The sequence below is a fragment of the Danio aesculapii genome, chromosome 15 (assembly GCF_903798145.1).
Source record: "Danio aesculapii chromosome 15, fDanAes4.1, whole genome shotgun sequence".
In the NCBI taxonomy this organism is placed as follows: domain Eukaryota; kingdom Metazoa; phylum Chordata; class Actinopteri; order Cypriniformes; family Danionidae; genus Danio; species Danio aesculapii.
In genome coordinates, this window is record NC_079449.1 from 23,291,149 (window position 1) to 23,309,176 (window position 18,028).

General features: G+C 35.3%; 1 protein-coding gene across 3 annotated transcripts in view; it reads left to right on the plus strand.

The window, feature by feature from the left end:
• The first annotated feature begins 254 nt into the window (after window positions 1–254).
• Window positions 255–18,028, plus strand: part of cluha (clustered mitochondria (cluA/CLU1) homolog a) — a 35,056-nt gene continuing 17,282 nt past the window's right edge. Inside the window, exons 1-11 of one of the 3 annotated variants that reach the window (XM_056473084.1) lie at window positions 255–581; window positions 9,697–9,890; window positions 9,971–10,142; window positions 10,330–10,473; window positions 11,692–11,819; window positions 11,900–12,054; window positions 12,770–12,895; window positions 13,456–13,603; window positions 14,403–14,495; window positions 14,575–15,269; window positions 16,286–16,686. In XM_056473084.1, the coding sequence (XP_056329059.1) occupies window positions 455–581; window positions 9,697–9,890; window positions 9,971–10,142; window positions 10,330–10,473; window positions 11,692–11,819; window positions 11,900–12,054; window positions 12,770–12,895; window positions 13,456–13,603; window positions 14,403–14,495; window positions 14,575–15,269; window positions 16,286–16,686 (2,383 nt within the window). In that variant the 5' untranslated portion in view covers window positions 255–454. Of the gene's footprint in view, window positions 582–2,218; window positions 2,304–9,696; window positions 9,891–9,970; window positions 10,143–10,329; window positions 10,474–11,691; window positions 11,820–11,899; window positions 12,055–12,769; window positions 12,896–13,455; window positions 13,604–14,402; window positions 14,496–14,574; window positions 15,270–16,285; window positions 16,687–18,028 lie in introns of those variants that run through there. The other 2 variants (XM_056473085.1, XM_056473086.1) reach the window with 2 other exon arrangements.

Below are 18,028 nucleotides of genomic sequence, written 5' to 3' on the forward strand. Positions count from 1 at the left end.
TTTGTTTTTCCAACAGTGGATGCCAATGGTTGGTTTCCAACATTTTTAAAATAGTTTCTTTTGTGTTCAACAGAAAAATTAAACTCATAAAGGTTTATAAGGATAAGTAAAAACTGAATAAATTGTAATATTTTGGTGAACTGTCACTTTAAAAAACGAACCCATCTAAAACGCGCTCCTTCAAATGAACCTCAAGGCTTGCCGTAGCCGGTTATTTGGTTGGGAGGGACCAACGCAAAGACAAGCAGGTCAAGAGGAGGAGAAACCACGTGTGTCAGTCAGGCAGCCTGAGAACTGGAGCTCTGTCCTTCGCAAGTTAGCTTGTTTTTGTAATATCTTTGCATGTAACCGGACAGCCGTCCCGTCAAGCGGAGAAGGCAGGCCATTCAGCAGACTCGCAAAACAGCCCTCACAACGGACGTCTGCTGCTAACTCTCTCTCAACCCGAGGAACCATGGTGAGCAAGACGGATGACATCCCAGCATCAGTGCCCAACTGCAGCCCGGCTGATTTTGCCCGGGACGGAGAGACAGCAAACAGCAAAGGCACTACCAGTAAGAAGGAGCCATCGTGTGCCTGCGGTATGTCAGCTTTACACCGTTTACACCTGCAGCATGTGCTTGGGAATCACTTCAATTGATGATCTCAGTGTATTTAACCTGTCAGTTTGGAGTAAATACGTGTTCTGAGATATGATTGACTGGATAGAGGTCAAAGTAAAGCAGGTACCAAAGGACATAAACAGGCTGAGAGTCCTCCAGGGTGTCTGTTTTAGACCCTCTTGGGGTTAACAAAAGGGAAGTAGGTGCCTTACAACCTTGTACAGGCCATTCATCTCAGCACTTCTCAACCTTCTGAACTCCAAGGCCCTCCATTGTCCTAGAATTTTGTTTATAAGTCACTGGATGAGGATTAAAACTTGTAACAGTAGTTTTAATTAGTGTTACTCAGTTTAACGTATAAATATAACCTTTAAATGTATTCAGTTTTGAACCTAAAATATAAAATTATGTGAAATATGTAACTATGATTGAGGTGTAGAAATCATGGTAATGCTCCTTTATTAGAATAAATATTGCATTGATCTAATTTAATAGTTTTACTTTATGTTGTTGTTATTTTTTAATGATTTAAGGTCATCACGAGGCCTCTTGCTTGGAAAAACACTGCATTTCTATATGTCTTGCCTGATGGACTTTAAGTCTGGATCTTGTCCTGGTGTTTGGTTGCAGATAAACTCATTCACAGCTTGATTCTCAATACTATAGTATTATTATAATAAGGCAGGTGATCCAACTAAAACTGAATATCAATACAGTAACTTTTAAACCATAATAAACAGTGGTATGATGATCATTTCCTTTTAGTTCTGAAAATTATTACGTTTTGTTTAAATTATCTTGAGGTGTTTAATTAGGTTTAAGCATTATGTTTGACTGATGGGCATTTTTATAACAAGTTGAACTAAATTAGGTTAGTAGGTACATTTTAGCAAAGCTGGGGTGTAAAGGTGGTGTCTGTTTGTTCAAGGGTTATTGTTTTGCATGAATACACTTATTAGAGCAACAGCATAACATAAAAAAAGAGTCTTTAATGTCTTATTATTTTTATTTATGTCTCATTTAGACACTAATTATGGGTCATTTTGCATTAAATATTACAATAATTGGATTTTTTAAAGGTCTAAGTTATTGAAATAATAATTGCATGATAAATGACAACATAGTTTCATCAGGAAGTGTTTACACTAGTCTCTGTTGTAACAGAGTCAACATGAAGTGTAGGGCTGAGGTGAATGAACGACCACGGGAAGCTCTTAAAACTTTAACGCTAAATGTGTGTTTCTTGTTATGATAAGTCTTATTATCAGCCTTGTAAAGTGTTGTCAGTAGCCTGCCCGCTAGCTGTGTGTGAGATCCTGACGCACATGTGTTGTAACTGCGAGCATGAACACGAATAAACTGAAGGTCACCTTCAGTGCGACGGAACCATTGAGCGACGGAGGGAGAGCGAGGTTTTACTTCGGCCTGATTTTAGGGTGACTACGTTATGTTTTTAATGGTTTTAAACCTACTATATCGAAATTTAATTTCAATAGTGAGTTTTAAACATATACCCTCTTAATAATATACAGCTTGTTTGTTTCAACGACGCGTCTGCTTCTATATACCCCTCCTGTTTTCATTCAGGAAAGTGTTGCGCTCCTCGACCGGGAAGCGGAAGTAGCTGCACATGGAAAGTCATGGTGCATGTATGCCGATAGAAGGTTATTGCTACCAGTTAAATATAGAGGGATCTGTTTGGTAAGTGGTCGGTTTGCACAGTTTGACTGCCGCGTAGGAGCGATACTGTAATTTGCGACTTGTATTCGAGCTTCAGGCTGTCATTACATCGCTTTTCGAGCAGATAGCCGGGTGTTGTGCACACTGTCAGTTAGCAGGTGCTGCAGTCCGTGTCACATTTAAGGAGACCTTGGAAGAGACTGACTGTCAGTGTGACACCTGACAGCTGCGAAATTGGTCATTCTGACAGCTGTTGATTGTCTTTGATGTTTGCTTTGATGCTCGAGATGGTGCATGCTCAAGACTGATGTGATCTCTCTCTGTGAGATGTGCATATGGCAAGATCTGTGTGCAATTACACTATTATTATACAGATAATAGTTGTTTATGAAGCTTTGCTGGAAGTTGGTTAGACTATGTTTGCTTTCTTGCTCTGATTTCTGTAATTATATTGTAATAATTAGCAAGTAGCAAAAACATTTTATTTCTTTTCTGGTATGTTTTGACTATTAAGACGTTCAGGTCTATGCGTTTTGAGTGTCTGCATTTAAATTTAAATGAACAAAAGATTTTTATCATGCCACATTGCATGCAAGTGAAGCCTCAAAGCCAATTGAAGGCATTTTTCCTAAATAAAATGTTAAAATAAGGGGTGAAATACTTGAAAATAATTATAAATGCCATTCTTGAAGGGATAGTTCACCTAAAAATTACAAGTCTGTCATTTACTCACCCTTTTCTTTCTTCTGTTGAACACAAAATATATACATTAAAAAATGCTAGTAGCTGGCATCCATTGACTTCTATAGTAATAGTAAGCAGATTTTTCCTAATATGAAAGTAAATGGTTGCCAGCAATCTTGAAATGATCTGTTTTTTGTCTTCAACAAAAGAAAAATGATAAAGGTTTAAAACTGCGTGAGAATAAATGGAGGTAATTCAATTTTTTTTTGGGTGAACTGACCCTTTATAGTGTCTGTATATGCAAAGACTATAGAATACTAAATTATATTTGTATATGTAATACGTGTATATAATATTAAAGGGACTTTGGTATTTGTCATTTAAATAATTCTTGTTTTAAATATGAAGAATTTGTTTGTTTTTAGTATTTAAACTGTTACACAGATATATTGCACATTTTTAGTGGATATCTTCTGTAAATCATAATAAAAATGTATGATAAAGCTGGACAGATTCTAATATAAAGAAAACAAACATTAAATATTTAATTTTAGTACCAATCCATAATGTTAAATATTGATACTGCTTAAATTAATTATAGTTGGGATGAGTTGGTTAATTCATATTTTACATAACTGGGTTTTCAAGTGAGCATGTTGAAATCACATGATCAGCTCAATTTTACTGGTTTAAGCATGCTTTCACTTGGAAAATGAACTAATCATGGCTGACAGTAAAAAACAAACTAACTTGGATTTCAAGGTTCACTTCCTGCACCTTTTAGCATAACTAGTGCCAAATGTTCTAACACGTTAAGCTCTGTTGCCTCAACACATCGAGCCACTCCACAGGGAATCGCTCACGACTCTCTCACTAGACCACCATGATCTCAGTTGTGATAAAGTCTGCCAGGTGTCGTTTGTTGTGTGTGAGTGCAGGTTTAACCGCCAATATGTGCTGCTGCCATTTAACACGTTTACTTCAGGTTGTTGTTATTAAAAGCAATATTGTTGACAGAAAGGGACTTTACACTTGTCTTTTTGTTTTCGTTTAAACCTTAGTTGGTTAGTTAACGCACTTTAGCATAGGACAAGAGAGAAGTAAGGTTAATGTAAGTGTAATTTCTTTGTCTTTGAATGATTTACTAGCATAGGGTTGAAAATGAGTAGGTTTTGTGGTCTGCATTAAAGTCACACTGCCTGCACATCATATAAATCGAGATGGGCTTAAAGGATAAAGGATTGAGGAAAGTCTTGGCACATGCTTGCTGGTACCGTCACAGCAAGATTAGGATATCGGTATATAGTCTAATGTAAATTGTTTTGATCTGATCCTCAAGCCTTCAGTATTCAGTGAATGTTGTCTGCACCTGGACTTCACCCGGCCAAGGGAGAGTGTGGACTGAAGGACGTGGGGATTGACTGGGGTTGTGCAACGCCGAGGCTCAAACCTCATACACACTTTGATCTATTTGAAAAGCAGCCATTGTTGTGATGCAATTCATTGGTTTGGCTGGTTTGACAAGACTGTGCTTCTTAAACAACAGATGTGGATACACGTATGAGGGTTACCAGTAGATGACTTAAAACAGCTAATAATATAAGAGTTTTATTATATTGAATAACCAAGGTTTATATATTTTTGGAAAACTAGATATGAGGTAGCCCAGATTTAAAGTATTCGGCTATTTCTAGTCTTGGAAATGTAATGTAAATATATTTATTTATTTATTTTTTTAATAACAACTACAGTTAGGCCAAACTTTTTGGGTGGAAACTGTTCGTTAAAATTTTAGTTTGAAAATCTGGAAAATCCGTTAGGGTTTTAAATGTTGTGGACAGTCGGAGGAGCAGAAACATTGAAAAATCAGTGAAAATCCTGATTTCAGTGTTGTATGTAAATTTTGGTATTCTTGTGACATAATATTAAAATATAAAATAAGAAATTCTTAATCACAATTAAAGACCCCAAAAGGTCTTAACTGAGCAGAATGACTTCAATTTAGAGTCATTGTGCCACATTAATGCCCAATAACTTCTGTGATTGTGAATTTTTACACATCATAGAAAATTAACAGATATTTGTTCAATCTGGAAGTTTTTTCATACTTTAAAGGATAAAGTACAATATTTATGTATAAAGCGATGCATTGTTCCATTTTTTTTTGACACATTTTTGTCAATGAATTGCTCTCATCAGTTAATTTTTTGAATTTTTATTATCTGGTTAAAAAAAGGCCTAAAACCTATCCATTATAAAACTCACAGGATTCCTAAACATAAGATTAGTTTTTTGAAGACTTTATTATACTTCATTGTCTAAATCTAAACTTGATAAACACATATTTTATACATGTATTAAACAGAAATTAAATCATATCAATTTATGCAAATTATGATTATAATAATTTATTGCATATATTTTCATGCATCCTATCAGGCAATTGTGTCACATAAAAACTGTTGTGCGCTCTCATTTTCGTTAATGTATTGTTCTCATCAGTTTATTCTTCAAATTGTCATTATCCGGTTTAAAAAGGTCTAAAACCTACCCATTATAAAACCTTAAATTCCTAAAATATTCCTAAAAATAAAACTTTAAATTTTTTTTTGATGTGATTTTTGTAATTAAATTGGAAATTTTGTGTTAGCAGCAGCAGCATTCCTACATTTGACCAATTGTCTGTAATCGCTTAACCTAAAGCTTAAGATTATATTTGCACTAGATTGGGTGAGATCTGACAAACTTTTATTCTAGCGTGAGTTAAAATACCCATATATTGCCGCTCAATAGCAGAGCAAACGCATTCAGGTTTGGTTTGAACTATATGAATGAATCGACTGAGAAGAACAAACTCTATAATTCCTTTTAGGCACTGAAAATAAATTACTAAAGACATGCCATTTACTCTTAGATAAGAACACAAAACATAAATTTAAGCTTGTGGGATATTGTTGCTTTTTAGACTCGTTTGTTGAATCTGTTTGATCTGTAGTGTAAGCTGCTTCTTGCTGTAGCCATGACCATAGAGAAGAGCCAAGGCCATACTACAGTTGTCTAAAGCAAACAGTGTGTTTTAGCTCAGAGGTACAGCCCAGACAGCTGTGGCCTGCCTTCATGAGAGTCTCAAGTCTTTGGCCCTATTTACACCTTGTTCTAAATCCCTACATGTGTTTTGGTTGATCAAATTACAAAAAGACTTTAGAAACACATTCCCGTTCACACCTGACATTTGGATGCATCTCTCTTGTTGTGATGTGGGAGGATCTATGAGTTGGGTCTATCTGAATAGATGTTTTCATTCTATGTAATGTTGCAAATTACCCCCCCCAAACGGATGTATTTTTGAAGTTAGCATTCTTACTAATGAACGTTACTTTTATTTAGAACTCTGTTTAAATCACTTTCTCCTGTCCTCAATCTGGCAACCTGCACATGCGCTTGTTTAGGTCCAGAAGTGCAATACTGAGTTTAACCACTGGGTGTCAGATTTACATACTGCACCTTTAAAAATTGATTGAATATACTTAGATACGCTTACTACTTTATATACAGATAGATACTGTAAATTGTTCTTCTAATTATTTCCTTATTAGTTTTTAATAACTATACTTGACTCTAAATTGTTTAAACTTGATTGTTAATTGTTTAAACATTTTAATCATTAAATAAACAGATAAAGTCATATATCTTAATACAATTTTAATAATTTTTTCATGCAAGCTATCAGGCAATTGCATCACATGAAACCGCTTTGGTGACTGAAATCAGATCCCTGTAGCTTTACATAAAAAAATCAGATTAATAGCACATTAAGGATTTTCATATATTGAATTTTAAAGAATTCACAAACCTGAATTTCATCATACAAAATACATCTCCAAAAGAAAATGCATCAAAAGAATCTCCAAGAACACTATTTCAGAAATTTAATTTGTAGTCTAATTTCTAAATATATATATTTGAATTTAAGACAATATTAACTATTATATTTTAGGGATGTATTTTTGTCTCATCACTTAAAGGGACAGATCACCCAAAAATACTAAATTCTGACATTTACTTACTCTTTACTTTTTTTTTAAACCTTTCTTTAAAATGTCTTTATTCTGACAAAAGAAGATATTTTGAAGAATGTTGGAAACCTGTAACTATTGACTTGCATAGTATTTGTTTTTCCTAATATGGAAGTAAATGGTTACTGGTTTTCCCGCTTTCTTTAAAATATCTTCTTTTGTGTTTAACAGAAGTAAGAAACTCAAAGGTTTAGAAGCAGATGTTAAGTTCTAGGTGAGCTGTCCTTTTAAAGTAAGATTCAGAAGTGTTATTATTGATTAATAATGGTCATATGCTTTTTTGACAAACTCTGGGTGTCATTGAAAGTGGACAGCATCGATACATTTTACCCCCGTTTACACCTATTTAGTATTGTCCATTTTTGATTGGATGACAAACACATGTTAAATGTGTTATGTACATTTTTATTTTTTATTGTCAGCTTATTCAGCTCAGAGTATCAGCAAACATGCAGGCTCAGCAGATCATTATGTGAGTGAATCAGTCAGTAAAGCAGAAGCAGTTGAAGACAGTGGAGTCAGGTGATATTTCAGCAGTCTGGAGAGTGTGACGGGGCATTTTTATCCCTGGAGAGCCACAATTTGTGCTGTTGTTGTGTAGATCTCCATGGCTGCTTTGTGTTGCGCTGTGGGAGTCCAGCCGATGTGCTAGTTGGCTGACCTACCGCTAAAAAGCCTAGTCTTTCTGCTACTCCTTCAGGATAAGTAGTAGCTGCTAAACGAATTAAGTGAGATGTGTTTCAAGGAATAAAAGCGATTTAAAGTTTAGACGGCTGAAGTGAGATTATTTCACTAATATAACAATTTTTGGAACATTATTTTGGTTTTGTTGTTTTTAGCTTCTGTATATTCTGCAATTATTATTATTATTATTATTATTATTATTATGTAATAATTGTTATTGCACTATTATTTATTAAAAATATTTCTTTGTTTGCACAAAATAATACTAACAATTATTTTGCAATATAATTATTTTCCATAAGTTATTATATCAAATTAAGTTAAAATATTACAGTAAAATTGAGATTATTATTTTTTTGGTCCCGTATTACTAATTATAGTCAAATTAAGTTGTCATCATTTTCACAAATCTTTTTTTTTTTAATGATTTTTTTTGTACTCCAGCTTTGTTTGAAAGACCACACTGTAATCACAGTGAAACCACAAGGTGTTTATTAATAAAGATAATGAGTGCCTCCCAAAACTAAACACTTTTAGAATCCAAATATAAAAAGTGAATATTTTTTTACTTGTAGATGTTATTTTTATTTAGAAAAACATGTTATACTATTTTGTAAAATGAAGTTTATATCAATATTCCTATTTAGTTTTTTTGCAGTTTTATTTTTGTAATAAAGCTAGTTTCAGTTACAAAGGCATTTGTAAAAAAAAAAAAAACACCACCACACAATTTCCTCCTAAAGTTTATTTTATTCTAAGGTTGGGCGATATTGCAAAAAAAATAAACAATTATCACTATCATTTTCATATATCCGATTTTGATAATTATTGAATATTTTTTTAACAATACATTTAGGATTATTAGGATTTTTTTGTTTAACCGCTTTATTTTTATTTACCAACATTACTAATTCAAATAATTTTAATAGTCAAAACCAAAAATGTTTAGATTTTGTCTGATCTTTATAATAAAATAAACAAGCTTCAAAGAGATTCTTAAACTTGATGAATAAAATGTTACAAAGTGTGTGCAATGGTTAAGTGTAAATACTGATCAAAGCAAACTTAATAATAATAATGATAGAGTAAACCTCAAACTCTGTAAACAAAAGTAATTATGATAATCAAATCTGAGCTTTCAAGTAAAGGAAACAACCATCATTATTCAAATACATACTGTAACATTACAAATTGTGAAGTTGAATGACAACATAACCCCCTATGCTAAAAACTCTTTCAGATGGGGTTCTAGTGGCTGGGATGCACAAGAAAAACCAAAAAGTCACTCTGGCCACATCCTTGCATCCTTTTTTATTTACAATGTCCTCACTGCTGTTATACGGCACTCTTTTTCGCTAGTGTTGCTATTCTGACCTGAAGTGACAAGCGTGAGCGCGTGGATTCCTTGACCATTTACAATGGACTTTGCGCTTGTGCTCCCCTGGTGTCTCTCGTAACTAAGTGACCATCAACCATTTTCTCAGAGTATGACAAACGGACAAACCATTGCTGGAGCTCAAGTTTATGGAGAAAAGTAAACGCTGCAGTGTTTGAGTGCGCTGTGTTTGTCTGAGGTAATTAGCCTACCATTATTACTGAAATGTGTATATTCCATACAAAGTGTGAAGCAGATTGGGGAGTTCTAGTTGCATGAATTGCGGTGCGTTCGGGGCATTTGGAACAGTTGAAAAGGCTGGAAAGTGCAGGTGGTTCACGTGTGCACTGCTTGCACAAGTCGCGCACCTCCATTGGAAATAAAAAAAACTTACACCCCAAGCTTGATGGCACTGCTTCCAAGCCACGCGCTCAGCAGCCACATTTTAATAAAACTATAGCGCTTCCTACCGAAGCTACATAGCAAATCTTTTTTTATCGATACTGACAATGGTGTTCGTTCAATAAATGTCAATACTGATTTTATTGCCCAGCCCTACCTTATTCCTTCAATTTTTCAATGTCTTTTTCCTCAGGGCACGGTGGTGAGACAGCAGTGATGAACGGGGATGCGGGTCATGATCAGGCGGAGGAGGCCGACTCCAAGCAGGACGGCAGTGGCGACGCAGACCAAGCAGAAGATGCTAACGAACAGGAAGTAATCGTAATTCAAGACACTGGCTTCACTGTGAAGATCCAAGCACCAGGAACCGAACCCTTTGACCTTCAGGTGAGCCCACAAACTGCTCATTACATTCATTGGGACGTTCATAACGAAGCATTGCAACAATACCTGTGGTTCATGCTCAGGTGTCTCCACAAGAGATGGTACAAGAGATCCATCAAGTTCTGATGGACCGCGAGGACACCTGCCATCGCACCTGCTTCTCCTTGCAGCTCGACGGAAACGTTCTCGACAACTTTGCCGAGCTCAAGTCCATTGAGGGCCTTCAGGAAGGCTCGCTTCTCAAAGTGGTCGAAGGTACGGTTCAGAATCTTATATTAAGTACAGTGGTGTAAAGTAACATCACAAATACTCAAATTACTGCAACTGAGTAGGATTTTCTCAATTGTACTTTACTAACTGGTTTTAAAAATGTGTGCTTTTACTTTCGCTTGAGTACATTTTAGTGCTATTTAGGGCTATTAATGTTGTGTGTTTCCTGTAGAGCCCTACACAGTGCGTGAAGCTCGCATTCATGTCCGTCACATCAGAGACCTGCTGAAGAGCCTGGATCCATCAGATGCTTATAATGGAGTAGATTGCAACTCCCTTTCCTTCCTCAGCGTCTTCTCAGATGGAGATCTTGGAGGTCAGTGACAGGAAGATTTAGAGTTCGCGATTGGGATAATTCAACCAAAAATAGAAAAAAAAATTATGTTCATTTATGCACCCCCAGACCATCTATGGTGTAGGTAATGTTTTTTCACCTAGTAGGACATTAAAGGTGAAATTGCGGTCCTTAGGGATTCATAAAATGCAAGTCAACAGCTAATGGCACTTTAGAAGCAAAACAAATGAATAACCATGGCTCCTGGGCAAACGATGTCTTATGATGGAAAAAAAAAAAGATTGTCTTTGCCAAAATTGTACATTATTTACAGAATTGTTGTCTTTAATCCACCCGCAGCCTAAGCAAACAGTGTGTGGGCTTTTTCATGCTGTGTTTTGGAAAAAAAAAATACAGTGGGATTCGCCTGATGACTTGAATATTTGGAAAGAATTTTATTTTAGAATAAAGTTTTGGAAAATAAATATTTGGTAATTTTTTTTTTTAATCCACTTCCAATTACATCAATAAAAGTTTTTTCATTTATTCATTATAGGTTGTTTATAAACTATTATTTATTTACTGTTATTTACTATTATTAGCAAATAAATGTGCTATTAGTTTACTATAGTACGGTTATTTATGAACCATGTTATTTATAGCATACACTCTATTTAAATATATATTTATTTAAATATATATATTTTTTATTTCATTTATTTTTATTTGGTTTTAAACAATTTGTATATATATTTTTTATGTCAACTTATTTCAATTATATATCTAATATTTGTATTTAAGTTAATTTATTACCAGAAATGATTAAGTTTGAATGATTGTACAATCTGGTAGTGAATGAAGGATTAAAACAAACCAAACTTAACCATATTTGGTGTTAATATTTTGGTGATTCAAGGTATGTTTTAGTATTATGTATTGTATGATTTTACTGTTGTATGAAACGGTATGGCATAAAACATTTTTAGTGGGTTGCCATCAATTAATAAAAGCATTACTGGTTTCAGGCACTGTACTGCATGTTCATTAACATTTTCTGCTCACAGCTATGACTTTATTCACAGCAAATGAACCAAGCTATTCTGACACCGTGAAACAGACTATATTATAAACTACCCATTTAAATGACACTCTTCACTCTGAAACCAGTAGCATGTTTATTTAAATAAATCTCACTATTTGACAATTGCACTAGCAAATCCTGCAGTCTTATTGGTGAGCGTTTTGCTCTTTCCTCCGCAGACACTGGCAAGCGCAAAAAGAAGGGCAGTGAACTTGAGCAGATTGATTGCACACCTCCCGAACACATTCTGCCAGGCAGCAAAGAGCGTCCTCTAGTTCCCCTTCAGCCACAAAACAAAGACTGGAAGGTGAGCGTTGATAAAAGATTTTGCTGTGACATCAGATGTCTTGGTTTTTTGATTTTGACTGCTTTCGCCTCCATCTGCAGCCTATGCAGTGCCTGAAGGTTTTGACCATGAGTAGCTGGAACCCTCCGCCTGGCAACAGGAAGATGCACGGCGACCTCATGTATCTGTACATCGTGACTGTTGAGGACAGACACGTCAGCATCACTGCCTCCACACGCGGATTCTACCTCAATCAGTAAGAGTGCTGCTCCACTTTTGAAATTAATTTGTAACATTACTGCTAAAAAGATAGTCAAACTATTATTTGTAAGTTGCAACTAAGTATTTGGAAATCATACCCAAATAGAAATAAGGGTGTCCTCTGCAACCAGTTTCCTTCAATGGAATAAATGTAAAAAAATCTAAATTGATTATAAGCAGGAGGTATTGTATATTTAATTGTTCATGATCACTATATTTGTGTTTAGAGTATTCATTTTTTTTAAATGATAAAATAAATTAATAAATAACTTGATTAAAACTGAAGTAATTTTGCCACAACTTGCTGACTGCAAATTACTGATTGGTGGATTTTCGGTACAGCATCATGGGTAATGTAATTTGTCTTGGTATTTTTGCCCACTCGTCTTTAGCGATGAGCTCCAACTCTTTCAGGTTGGAGAGTCTCCTTGCCATCACCCTGATCTTTAGCTCCCCCCACCGATTCTCAATTGGATTTAAGTCAGGACTCTAGCTTGGCCACTTTTTAGAAGCCTTGCTAACAAAATGGGTGCCTCTTAGTAAAGTATGAGTGATGTTTTAGTTACATTGTACTGAGAAATATATATGAAAACTAAATATGCACATAAGGATTAATTCCAGCATTGTCTGTAATTTCTGAAAATATGATGACAATTATTATAGATTGCATTTGAATGAGTTGAACATGAGATGTTTTTGATCTGTTTCAGGTCCACTACTTATAACTTCAGCCCCAAGCCAGCCAATCCCAGCTTCCTCAGTCACTCTCTAGTGGAACTACTAAGCCAGATCAGCGCTGCCTTTAAGAAGAACTTCACCACTTTGCAGAAGAAGAGGTACTGCACTATTATTAATACCAATTTATTTCACGTCCTACCTACACTCTGATTAGACTAACAAAGAGCTCATCTGAAACAACAAGCTGTAGCCTGCTAAGAGAATCATGACCTATTTTATCTTCACCAGGACACATTTGCATATATAATTACCATCCTACTCCAGAGTATGATATAGCTTATCTAAATGTAACCGCATGCATGTTTTTGTGTGTATTATTGAATAATTGTCTTGTATGTTAACAAAAAAGTTAACATGTTAACTATATTCTGTATGTTTTAACTTTATTCTGTTTGTTTTGGGGTAAAATGGTTATTGAGGGAAAAAAATCTGTTCACAGCTTAATTGTATGTTTTAACATTTTAATTTAGTGTGGTTTTTTTAATCTACTACTACTAATAATTTTAAGAGTACAATTTTGGAGTTAAATTTAGAGGTGTGATGCCTTCTAGTTGAAAAACCCTTTTCTAAATGTTAATATGTGGTATGTAATTATTCTCCCTGGATTTATTCAGTTATCATGTCCTGTCATTAATATTGGTTTTGTAATTTGCATCAGGGTTCAGAGGCATCCATTTGAGAGAATAGCCACTCCCTTTCAAGTGTACAGCTGGACTGCACCACAGATCGATCACGCCATGGACTGTGTGAGAGCGGAGGACGCCTACACCTCCCGACTGGGTTATGAGGAGCACATACCTGGCCAAGTATGTTCAAAATCATAGTTTTTTTTTATTTTGGTGTGTGTGTTTTTTTTTTTTGTTTGTTTGTTTGTTAGTAATTTATGTGAATACCCTGTTTTTCAGCACCGGTTAGTTTTTAACAAGTGTAGAAAAATGCCACAAAAATGAGTGTGGTAAAGATATGGATTGTAGTAGGAAGATGGACACACAACAGCATCTGCAAATTCAGTCCATTATATTTTACTTTGAATTAACCAACTTAATTTAGACCTATCCTGTGATATCAGTAATGTAATGATCTGCCTTAGAAATTAATATGGATATTTTACATACACTTTAAAAGCTTGCTCTATGATCTTGATTAACCATAAATTCATATCTCAATTACAATATGCAGTCTCGCATTTTAAAATGTCTGGTTGAAAGACATTAATAGTAATGTTGCAAAAATCTCTTTTCTCTCATGACTAAAAATAATGAATGGATGGTTCCATTTTTGTCTTTGGTTCTCTCTTAAAAGGATAGTTCACCTAGAAATAAATTTGTCCTAAATTACTCCCCCTCCACTTGTTCCTAACCTGAGGTTTGTTTCCATTTGAAAAATGTTGTGAACTGGAAGCCATTGACTTCCATAATATATTGCTCCTGTTATTAAGATGGATGTCAGTGGCTACTGGTTTACATCATTCTTTAATAAACTGTGTTCATTTGTGTGGATGAGTAAATGGTAACTAAATATGTATTTCTGAGTGAACTATCCCTTTCATATCCCATTATGTAGTGTATTGCTTTATGAATTAAGTTTCTTTGTTCTCCATAATAGACTAGAGACTGGAATGAGGAGCTCCAGACAACCAGAGAACTTTCTCGAAAGAACCTTCCAGAGCGCCTGCTTAGAGAGCGAGCCATATTCAAGGTGAACGCACAAACAACACAAAGCTTCAGTATTTTGTGTCACAAACTCCTTTGAGCTCAAACACACTTCTGTTTCTCAGGTTCATAGTGACTTTGCCGCTGCAGCGACCCGTGGTGCCATGGCGGTCATTGATGGCAACGTTATGGCCATCAACCCTGGTGAGGAAACGCGCATGCAGATGTTCATCTGGAACAACATCTTCTTCAGCTTGGGTTTTGATGTGCGCGACCACTACAGGGAGCTCGGCGGAGACTCTGCTGCTCATGCCGCCCCTACCAATGATCTGAACGGTGTGCGAGCATACAGCGCTGTAGACGTGGAAGGACTCTACACTTTGGGAACAGTGGTGGTTGACTACAGAGGATACCGTGTAACTGCCCAGTCCATCATTCCTGGCATCTTGGAGCGAGAGCAGGAGCAGAGCGTCATCTATGGCTCCATTGATTTCGGCAAGACTGTAGTGTCGCATCCCAAATATCTGGAGCTGCTAGAGAAGACTAGTCGCCCGCTGAAGGTGCAGCGCCATGCGGTGCTCAATGAGAAGGACAGCGCTGTTGAGCTTTGCTCCTCGGTGGAGTGTAAGGGTATCATTGGCAATGATGGCCGACATTATATCTTGGACCTTTTGCGCACTTTCCCTCCAGACCTGAATTTCCTGCCGGTGGAGGGGGAAGAGCTCACCCCCGAGAGCCAGAAGCTGGGCTTCCCCCGACAGCATCGCCATCGTCTGGCCTGCTTACGCCAGGAGCTCATTGAGGCCTTTGTTGAGCACAGGTACAAAATACAACATGCTGGATTAATTTAAATCAGAGTTTAGCTCAAATTTGTTGTCTATTAAACATGATTTGTACATTTATTGGTAACGCTTTACAATAAGGTTGTCTCAGTCAACATTACTGTAAAGTGTTACCAAGAAATGTATTAATCTCATGTTCCGGAATAATTTTATTGTTTGTAAAATTATAAACGTAAAAAAATGTAAAAAATATGGAGGTTATTGCTTGCATATACGTACATATGTAATTATGTATTTTCTATTTATTTAATGCATATTTTAAATATGTATAATATACATAATTCATACATTACCATACATCAGCCTGATTGTTGTTGTTGTTGTTATTATAAGTAGTAGTAGTAATGTTTTTACAATTATTAGACAATAGTTAACATTAGTAGCAATGTTTTATTAGTAAATCTTACCAAATTAAAAGTAACATAAAAGTATCGGTATGTTTTTTTTTATGTTGAAGCATCAAACAGCCTGCTACCAAGAAGTGTGAATCACATGTTCAGCAATAATTTTATAATACACTTAATTGAGCAAAATGGAAAAAAATATGGAGGGGATCAATGCGCATTACGTATGCAATAATGTATTATCTATTAGTTTAATACATATGTATATTATAATAAATGTGTATATTAACATAATTCATACATTACCGTACATCAGCCTGATTGTTGTTGCTAAAATTATTATTATTAGTAGTAGTAGTAGTATTTTTACTGTAATTATACAATAAATATGAATAATATTTGAGTATTAATTTAGGATTAGTAAGTCTCAACAAAATTAAAAGTAACAAGTAAAGGTATATGTATTTTTTACATTGGAGCATCAAACTGTCTGCATTAAATGACATGTAAAACAAAAATGTAAGTAAAGTTACAATTGAATTCACTTTAAACTTCAAAATAAGAGAGAAATGTTGCATCATCCTTTAGTAAAAACGCATATCAATATGCTTATTAAGAGTTTAAAGAAGTTGTCCTTGTGTGTGTGTCAGATATCTTCTCTTCATGAAGATGGCAGCACTCCAACTAATGCAGCAGAAAGCAAACAAAGACAAGACTGCAGCTCTGCAGGACCCAAACGCTGCAGGTGGCGAGTCTGAAAACAAACCTCTGGCTCTAGAATCATGTGATGGCACACCAGACTCTCCAACTTCATCTGAATCCACACTGACCCCTGAAGACTCTGAGGCCACCACAGTCTCTGAGAACTCCTCTCTGACCGAGGTTCCTATAGCAAGCACCAACGGTACCCATGAGCCTTCAGCTGCAGAGCGGCAGAACGGAGGCTGTGATGGGCCTCTGGAGGGTAAGGAAGCTGATGAAAATATTCCCGGACTTGCCCAAGCTAAAGAGCTGGCCGAGTCCTTAGCAGCAGAAGATGGATCTGGTATTGGTACGTCCTGAGAGAGAACGAAAAAGAGCCTGAGAGGAAACGAGAGCAAAAGCTGACAGAGACATGCACACTTATTTTATTGTTTTTCTAATTATATTTTTATTTATTTTGTCTCCACATAAGTTGTGTCCTTGACTCTTTACAGAGTCCCTCCATGGTTTAGCAATTGTGGGATCACGAAATTTCAAGCTTTAAATTTGAAACAAATTGAGCAAACTTAAAAGCTTTGACATTATTCGAGTATCAATTAGCCATTGGAAATGTTCATGCACTGAATCGATCACTGAACTTCAAGATCACGATGTGGTGTTGTACCAAGGAAAAACTGCTCGTTTTACTTAATAGCACAAAATGACCAAAACAAAGAAAACTACTCAAATTGGCCACAAATGGCTCATTCTAGATTTGCGGTTACATTGCATGCATTTTCCATTACTTTTCTTTAAACTGGATGGATATAAGACAAATGTATAATTTAAAGTAGTTAAACTAAATCTATTAATAATGTAAAATGATGCAAAATGCTTAAATGTGACTGGGATCATTTGATTCTGTTACAAATTGAAGTTTAATTTTTAAACATCTAACAGAGTTGATGTTTTCCACCATTTTGTGATTTAGCTCAAGATGCTAACCCCAAACCAGATACCACATGGCATGTCTAAAACAGAATTTTATATTATAGTTTATTATGAAAGTGAATGAGAGATTCACTGAAGTATCACCACCAATAACAGAGTGTACTACTACCCTAAACGTTTTGTACAAAATGAATGAGCGAAGAATAATGACATCCCTCAGTGCTTTCAAGAGTTTCCCGCCAGAGGAAAGTCACATGCTTTGTCTATAAGGGCTCTAAAGATTATGAGTTTTTATAACCAATGTAACAATTGAAAAGAACTTTGGAACAAACACCATATTTTTTTTTAATATTTCAGAAAATAGGCGTGTTGATTTAACTTGAAAGAGTTAACGCACAAAGAAAACGACCCTTTATTATTTCATCATAATCATAACGTGGGAAATGCATAATTCTGGAGGCAAAGATGGTCAAAATTAGTTATAATGGAAGGCTTTAAGTTACTATTTTCAAAACTAAATGTCCCTAAATGCACATTCAAACATTTTTTTAGGCATAACTTTGATATAATTTGATCTTCTTCAAAACTCTTTAAAGTTTTTTTTTTTTTTTGTAAAATATTAGGTTTATCAAGGAGGTGCTAAATGTATCCACTATTCTTGAGTCATCCAATGTAAATTTCATAAAATCACAATAGATTAGCAGACTACTTGTTTAAAATGTATGTAAATATTAGTTCTTTTTATAGATAATCTAGTAAAA